Genomic DNA, 9,505 nt, shown 5'->3' on the forward strand with positions numbered 1-9,505 from the left:
CTGCTGAAGGTGTTTAAATCTAATTCCATGCGTTTTATACAATGAATTGAGCCGATCTATTACTTTAATTCAAAACTCCAAGTACTATCTGCAATGATTTTTCGAAATATTTTTGCTTCCCCCTTAACGCAAAAATAATGAGTCACTGTTTATTTATATATTTAGTACCTTTATTTACTAACAGGTGTCGGGCAAAAAGCATAACGATAATACAATTTTTAGAATAGACAAACAACACAACATGTTACCAACGAAATATACAGTAAAACTGTTTGATTTATATAAAACTTGTTTTATTTTAGTTTTAGTAAAGTTGTGTTGTAGTTAAAATGTTAGAAAAGTAAGCTACGTGTAGCATATCGTTGAGTAGATGAGGGCGTGCATAGCTTAGTTGGTACATCTATTGCCTAATCGAAGCTCATCCGGGGATCGATTCCCAACCCCGCACATAGTGAGATTTTTCTAAAGATGAACCCGAAAAAGAGACGAAGGATTAAACCTCTATAATCGAATTGAAAATAGAGAAAAAGTTGAGTGAATAGCAGTAGTAAGTCATTGATTTTCAACGTAATGTCAATCTAAAAGATTACACACTTTTCTTTCATCACTGTATCTTCGAAAATACTTGGATAGCTTACCTAGCGATTTAAAAAAAATACTCGATTTATTTGACCTAGTAAAGCAGGGCATTTCTTACGGAACCTGCGACTAGAAGGAATTAGCCTTTCCTTCCTCCAAGTTTCTACAGAGCAAACTGGAGCTAAAACTCACACTTGGTTCTTAGCAGAAGAAAACTAGTCAGATAATACTGACGCGCTTTTCTCGCCGTTTACTCCGAAGTACTTTAAAGCTTATGTGAGATAACATATCACGATATACACAATGTGCACACACAATACATGATAGAGAACTGATGATCAGATAATATCAATATTCATCGTGATGGTAATAAAATCTATGTTTACAAGGTTCCTCCGTATAAAATAGAACCGATCACTTGAATTAATGATATAAAAAACTTAATCTTAATATTAAAAACTTACCTATCTGTAAATTTTACTTCGCAAGCACACAACACTATTTCACAACTGCATACATCTTATCAATCACATTTCAAGCAATTCTCTATTAAATTATCTACAATCTGTCTTCCCGTTCACTTTTTCAAAAAACTATTTCAAATTCGCACATTCGTGTTTACTTTTCGCTCTTATATTAAACCAGCTAACAGAAAACTTTAAAATTGGCATAAAATTCGAAACCGACGTCAATAATCAACCCGCAGCATGCTTCAATATCCCGTTATTTAAGGACATTAACCACCACACCACTGCGTCACGGCACCAGCCAAGTACCGTTATGAAGCTACATCATCGACATTCATCACGCTTGCATCGCATCGCCCCGAGTGCGGCCGGTGGTTAGAGAAAGAGAGCAAAACAACAACGCGCTTCATCAAACGGCAAAAAAACAACTGTTGTAAGGTTTCACGCTACACCGCATCCTCCGTTACGTGTGACATGTTGGACAAGGGGTGGGTGAAATGAATTTCGACATCAATCAGCAGTGAAGGTTTAGGGTGTTGCAGATTATTGTTGGGTTGCGAGTAGTTTATAGAAAAGAGAGAGCTTGTGAGACGGGAACTAATGTTGCAGTTTAGTTCGCTTCGGAATGCATTTATTATAGCGGTAAGCTTGAAGCTAGTTGATACCGCCGCACGGTACTATCTTTGATTTTAGGCATGAGTTTAGTCCGGTCTAAGACGTTAGTACATGTCATCGCAGAAACGGCTGCATCATGAAGCCAAATGAAAACAGTGTAAAGGGGCGCCATATTCCTCTTGCATACATCTCAATAATTTGAATCAACTTTTCGACCTTTATGTGCAATATTATGGCCCATGTTGCACACAAACTATATGAGGGCAAGTAAGCAAGTTTTATCCCGTACGAAAAACAGGTATAATCGAGTTTTAAATGTCATTTTTTGATATTCTTTATCGTCCTATCCATAAGGTGCTGCACGCTCATTTGAAAATGCCATGTCGAAGAGTTATATTACAGGTTAGCAGAAGTCGAATCATTTGAAACAAACCGTAGAAAAAAAATTTATAATTGAATGCAGAGCTGCATTACATAAAAATTGTTTTCGTTTGTTAGTTTACTTATGGCTATCAAATTGAATGAAGCTGTTTAATTTATCCACAATTTTTTTAATTAGTTTAACTAGAGGAAAAAAAAGAATATATAATCACAATGTGTACCCTTTTCTGCTAATATCTTCTCACAAAGAACACAATAAGCAAGTGGAAGTTTTCTTATATTTTTACTGCTTTTGAAAGAATCCAAACTAAGATTAAATAAAAGATTGTAAATAAAGCCATGCCATACAACCTAAGTAACACTATGACGGCAAACAATCTGCTACAGATATTCTCATTTTGATCATTATGTAAATAATATCGAAGCTTACTTATATTGTTTCACTATTTATAATTTTCCATCAGATCTTGGACGATTAGCAGTTCCTCTGTAGAACAAATTGTTGTTTAATTCTTAGTGATAGAACAAAAATGCACAGGGTTTGAAAGAAGTTGTGAAATTTGAGACTGCACAGATGACTTAGCGTAATGACACAAAAAGTTGAATGCGGAAAAATCACCTAAATCGTGTCGGAACTTAAGGGAGGTTGTGCAAAGTATTATCGGTAAAAAATTGGATTCCTTAATATTTTTCGATACAAAGATTATTTGTCTATTCAGTCAGGTGCCACGTCGAAAACTGGTTTTGCGGTGTACACCATAACTCAAAATCTGCTGGACCAATCGTTGATACATTTGCATAGTTGTTTTTAACATCACTAACCAATGGAGCTTTTATTTTTTAGTCGATTTTGAAGCCAAAGTCCGATTATTGCTAAAAAACGATGAAAATGCTATTGAAAAAATAATAATATTAAGCATTTTGCAAAAAGTTTTTGTAGTTACCTGGGCAATAATGTGAAGAAGAAAAACTGTGCAAAATTCAGTACGATTGGTCCAGGAAATTGTGAGTTACGGTTTACACCGCGTTTTGTCGAGGTGCCTCCTGAAGATCCACTGTCTGCATCAAGTGTCAGGTTCAATTTGTTAAGTTATATCTGTCAATTGATTATCAGACAGATTGTAGACTATAGGAAGTATTTATTGTTTTGTAACCGGGATTTGAAGCTTTCTCAATTTTTGCATGACGTCGAAAAATTTCGTTGAACTGAACGTTTTAGCAATCCAAGATGCTGAAAGCTCAGCAATTTGGATTTAACCCATTTGACAGATTTACTTCGTTGAAAATCAGCTTTTGAAGTTGTTAAATTCTCAGCTCAAATACTGAACTTTTGGTATTCCAGGATTGATTAGGTAATCGTGCTGATAATTTGAAATATTTCATTTTCAGCAAAGTAGGTCTGTCAAATTCTATATTCATGGTTAGTGGAGTAGTTGGGTAGGATGGTATAATAAGCCCCATCAGTCTAAAATGTCAGATTTCTTTTCCAATGATTATAATTATCTGAAGCAAATAAATAATTGTTTTTGACTTTTTCAAGTGCTGCATAACAGCAACTAATACAAACGTTTCCAAAAAAGGTAAGCTTCCATTATTTTTCTGTAAGTATTTGATTTAATTTGAAATAGTCAGATTTGGCTGAACTGTCTGACTACTAAATATAATGTTAGAGAAGCTTTTTCAATCCTTGGAGTGGCTAGAGACTAACAATACAACTTTATAACGTTCACGATAGTATGCACCATTATTAGCAAAATAGTGAAATAACGTTGTATACCATGTTCACACTACAGAGTTAAAACATGTTATAATAATTAGCAACAAGAAAAATGTCATCGAGATAGCGTTAAAACACGTGTTTACTTGTTGTGTGAACGTAGTATTAGCCATTTGAATCTTAAATAATTCTAATGTTACTTTGTTTAAGCTAAATCGAGGATTCCAAAATTATTTTAACAAAATATAAATACGTCAGACTATTAAATGGCATAAACAGTGAATTTTCTATTAACCTCATTGTACGGTTTTTAATATTGCCGTGTACTGCCGATCAGAACGCAGTAATGCAAATGGCAGCATCATGTTACCGGAAAAAGACAAAAATATGACATGCTCCTCTTGCGCATACTTCCTTATTTTCAATCCACTCTTCGGCTTTCTTCTGGATCAATATGGCTCTCTTTGCTCGCAATATAGATGGCAATAAATAAGCCAGAGGAAAGACAAGCACTGTCGAACTATATTTACCTGTATTTTGATTTCTCTGTTCTTTCCTTCTCTATACACGCTTGATTCCAATTGCTCATCGAAGAGTTACAGGAGAGCATTTGGATAAATCGAATCGATTATCTCATATTCAGATCAAAGTTGTTTTTGCGAATTCGAATCAAAACTGCAATAAGAATTGTTTTGATTCTTTTCTTTTACATATCGCTGTGAGAATAAGTGGGATCATTTTATTCCTTAATATAAATCAATAACATGTTATCACGAATTATTGCCCATATATCTGTCGTTCACACATCAAAGAATGTGAATAACGAAAAAAATTAGTTTTTCTTTATTGGATAGATCCAAATAAATGACAATCGGATGTAGATCGTAAAATGCACTATTGTATATTTTTTTATTTTCACTACCAGTTCTTAAATTGAATCAGAATGTCAACTGCTTACAAAGTAACTCCATAAATACCCTACGCAAAGATTAAATAAAAGATTTTAAATATACGCATTTTTCCTCACATAAAACATCCAAATAAAAATATTTTAAAATTGATTGCGAACGCAACGGCGATCAATATTCGTAAAAATATATTGCTAGGATGCTCAAAACTTTCATTACTGTTTATTTATAAAATCGTAGAAATTTTGTTAGCAAATAAAATCGTTCTAATCTGCATTGGTGCATTACAGAAATAGGCAATCAACAATATGAAATATAACACTTGTGAATTTAAAATGATCATTCTGTCAGTTAAATGTTTGACCTTTGTTTACTTTTTATTTAAGCTTCGCTGAAAAAAACGTGTACAATTTTAATTCGCAGAGTGTGATCTAACCTTTATTTATATTGATATTTATTCCAAACTTGTGAAAATTAGCTTGAAACGAATATAAATATTCTCCCCCCGTGTCGACAGGTATCGTGTTCAATTAGAATGATATTCACAGTTCATTTTGAATTCAAATTGAAATATTTCAACCAATTTAATCAAAGTTTAAAATAACTATCATGGCACAATGGTTCAACCACTTCAAACTTATTTTCTTTTGTGCATTAAATATTATGTCACTACAAAATGCTGCACATCATCGGCCAACTATAAACTATCCACCAAGTTAAAGTTCTAAGTTCAGAAACATATCAGTTACATGTTGACAAAATTGTTCTCACACGCTATGGAACGAGACATATGACGAAGAAAAGCTATTTTACTGCAAGAAAACATCGGAATGAAAAACAATTCTCCATGTTGTCTAATTTACTCATTTTCTTTAACATGAATTTGTTGCTTTTTAACATTGTCGTGTATCGCAGATCAAAACGCAGCCATATAAATGACAGCATCGTTGGGTTAAAGCTTACCTAATAGTTTAGGCCGGTTTAAAAGTTAGTCCGGTTTAAAAATAGTTAGTACGCGTTTGAGCTTACGGCTATAGTGTTTTACTCATTTTTCTATGAAACTATGAATAAGTTCAAAATACCCCAGTGGAAACAATCCATCTGCTTTCCAAGCATAATTCTAACCTACTCATTATTAACCTATTCAAAACGTTTGAGAAATCTTTTCTTGGCCAAAGTTTCTTTTTTTTTTTGTATATTGTCCGGGTCCGTGCTTTTCCGATGGAGATGTGAGATTATTTTTCGTCGTAGCAAAATTTGTAGCACACTTCGTCGCAATGCCTTTGTTATGGGATCGATCACACATTCCAAAAATGTGTCATTCGGTGTACAAATCTTTTTGTAAACAAAACATACGAAAACCTGGAAATTAAACAATCACATTGCCATTGCCAATTGAATCTGGGTAATACATTTTTTTCGGCGTTTTCTTTTGGATTTATTAAACGCACTAGCGGATTTATTTCGTCCCATCAAAATACTTGAAGAGCGCGTTTCATACGAAACGTACAATAACATGTTGAAAATTCTCCAAAGACTAATAATAGCATTTTTGGTTTTACTCAGTGCTTCACCGGTATAGTGCAAGAAAGAGGCAGACTGATTGTACCCAAGCTTGAATGAGTGTAACTCCGTCTACATCGCACGGTAAAAAGAACGTCACGTCTAAATCAAATGCTTTTGCATTTGAGTCTTTTTGTCATACTACACTTCCAATTAAAGTGATTTAGTATAGATTTTCTAGTGATTTGCAATTTGCTTTTAAATGATCTGTCTTTGAAAACTTTTTAATAGAAATCACTTTAAAATTTAAAATTGTATCCGTTGAATTGGCACCACTGTTCACATCTGTTGAAATAGAAGAGTTTACATCTTGTTTGCAAATGTCAAAAAGCGGATGTGTTTATACTCGCGAGTCGTGAAAATGGAACAAGCAGAGTTTTTAATAGTAGAGTTGCGTAAAGAGGATTGGCAACATTGGACCAATCATTGGTCTTTTCTAAATTTTGGCAACCTTTTATTTTTGGTTAAATTTCAAATGACTTCACCCGAACGCTTCAGTTAGAAGTTAACTTTGTGCATATAAAAATTTAAAATTAAGTGTTTTGTTTTATTTTGTAAAAATCAGTACGATAAATTACATCGTATAAAGAATTTAAGCTTTTTCCGGTTCTCAACTGATCCGCAACTAAGAACGAAAGCATTGATTTTTGCCGCTTACCGTCTGATTGGGGTGTGACAAAAACAATCGAATTTGCAGCGTAAGATAAATTTGAATAAGTACATATGTATAAGTGGAATGCATACACAAATTTGTCAAAATTTTAGCTGCACTTTAACTATGTTCTCATAGTTACCTTCATATTTCCACTGTCGGTGGAAGATTATTAACATTACCCAGAGCTGTTCCGGTGTTTGAAATATTGCCAAATTTGAATATCAGTGAACATATATTTTTTTTTAATGATTGTCATTAAGACGAAATATTCCTGGTTTGAAATAATGTTAATATTACATCATTGATTTTTTTCTCATAATGATAATCACATAATAACGATACTCCCCACGCATTCGAGCATTGTTATTCTTCGTGTCCGATAGGTAGACGTTTTGAGTGTTCAATAGGTAGATTTGCTTCAGTCTTTGCGCAACTGTTCTTTATAAACTGTGGGAACAAGAATTACAGGAGCACGCGCCGGACATTTGCACACGTATCACTAATCCCGAGAGCAATGTGATATTCCCGCCGGATATTATTCGGATTTTAGAACGTAAGTATAATCAAAATGTTATCAATGTTTTTCCTTGACCTGATGTAAAGTGAAACAAACAGGCCGTCGTATAATCAACAAATTACAAATACAATGTTCAATGGCCTTTTTCCCAGGTCATGGAATCGACCGGGTGGACACAGCAGCTGCTGTGAACTTATACTGATTCAACTAGGTGTTGCGACAGTTGAGGAGACGGAGGAACAACTCATATACAACCAGCAAGACCAGAAAATTCATACGACTATCGGTGATAACGTGCCGGCAGGGACAACTACGTCAGCAGTTCCACAGCCGGTGTTACAGGAGACGATTATCATTGACGGACATGAAAGTCAACGGTTTGCAGGCTCTTCTGTATCTGCAAATCAGGTGGTAGGATTTTCATACTGCAAATGTAGGTTACATCGAATTGCATTAATTTTCTTATCATAGATAGCGGAAGCCAGTACCAACATCAGTATGAACGTACTAACGCCGTTTAACGAACGATTGTCCCGGGTGCCATCGTCTTCCTCATCAAATGATGCGCTGGACACCATTAATGTAAGTTCAGTTTTACAATCTGTGCGAAGTTTTTAACACGCATCCAGTGGTAATTTTGTTTTAGCATTAAACTACACAGTGTAGCTATGGTGCTACACTCATTCAAACTTGGCTGTAATCAATCTGCACTGACTGTAGAATGAATATTGAATTTATTGAAAGTGGCTGTACCGTTCAATCGTTGAGAATGGAATGGCGTTTGGAATCGATAAAAATGAAATTTCTTCGATTTTTTTCGTTTGAGCAAGTACAACACCAAAAAATACTGAAATTGTAATTATTGCGATGACCCATATAAATACATGTTTTATAGTTTCTATTAAAGTGCGCAACAAATTTAAGACTGTCGATAGTTTCTTATTGAAAGAACAAAACCGTTTCTACAAAATGCCACGAAGCAAAAATTTCAATTTTCAGTTTTAATTTGTAATTTATTGCAATGTCACGCACATATTACACTATCAAAATATTCGTATTACTGTAATGTAGTAGAAGAAGTTTAATTCAAGAAATCATAATATCTTCACAAAATTACATATAATACGGTAGTATTTTCAATACTACTGTATGTATATACATTAATGTCATGTAATTATGTCTGCAATGACTGAACTGATTCTAACGAAACGTTTTTCATACGAAAGGCCCAACGTGACCATTAGACGCTATTATTTTTGTTTCGACATGGCAAATGTCTTACTGCACTATCTGGGGCTGCGTGTCATTCTAAAATTACCACCAAAAAATTCAGAATTAGCTGATATTGTGTATTACTGCTGTATTGTTTTTGTATTTCAATAGCACACTTTTGAAAAACAAGCAAAAACGAATAGATCGAGGACAACGTGAAAACTTCCATACATGAGCCAATCCATTCCGGGCAGAGCCATCAACAGGGAACACCTGACTAAATGAGATACGGGGAGATTGTTTATAGAGATACCGCGTATCCGTTTATAGCCGTCGTTGCTCGCTTTTCGAATAAGCAATATCTGGACAATAATGTCCGGACAGTGCGAAAAGTGGGACACGCTATGAATTTTCGATAGTGTTGACATGAAAAACTTTGCATAGACGCACGAAAGAGTTGCAATGTTTCAAATCACACATCACGGTGAAGAGCAATGCACTTTCTACACAGCAAGGGAACAGGTAGTCATGTACACACGATGATTTGCAAAGTGGGTTTTGGATTGAACACTGCAGTGTGTGATGTGTGTGTGTGTTTTTTAGCAAGTTTTGACCTTTTGGAAGCCGCGTTAAATAAAATACTAGCACTTGCGTCGTGCACTGAGTGCACATTTCATTAATTTAGTAATAAATCGAAAACTGTTGCATATAGAACCAAATGATGTTCTACAAAGTTATAAATCAAATAAAACGTAAACAATTGGAGGAATGTTTAGTTCGAAATTACTCCGTTAGGGGGTGTTGGTTTGTATCTAACAACCTCAACCCACATTATTAAATTTCAAAATGATGGTTCTCAGTCGTGTCCCAACGAAATTGGATGTGGTTTTT

General features: G+C 34.5%; 1 protein-coding gene across 1 annotated transcript; it reads left to right on the plus strand.

Moving 5' to 3' along the window:
- The first annotated feature begins 7,407 nt into the window (after positions 1-7,407).
- Positions 7,408-8,226, plus strand: LOC131679139 (uncharacterized). The gene is made up of 4 exons (XM_058959734.1): positions 7,408-7,438; positions 7,501-7,813; positions 7,874-7,984; positions 8,049-8,226. Exons 2-4 carry the CDS (start codon positions 7,532-7,534, stop codon positions 8,052-8,054), a joined length of 399 nt encoding a protein of 132 aa, XP_058815717.1. The 5' UTR covers positions 7,408-7,438; positions 7,501-7,531; the 3' UTR covers positions 8,055-8,226.
- The last annotated feature ends 1,279 nt before the right edge of the window (positions 8,227-9,505 follow it).

This window comes from Topomyia yanbarensis, chromosome 2 (genome assembly GCF_030247195.1).
Source record: "Topomyia yanbarensis strain Yona2022 chromosome 2, ASM3024719v1, whole genome shotgun sequence".
NCBI lineage: Eukaryota > Metazoa > Arthropoda > Insecta > Diptera > Culicidae > Topomyia > Topomyia yanbarensis.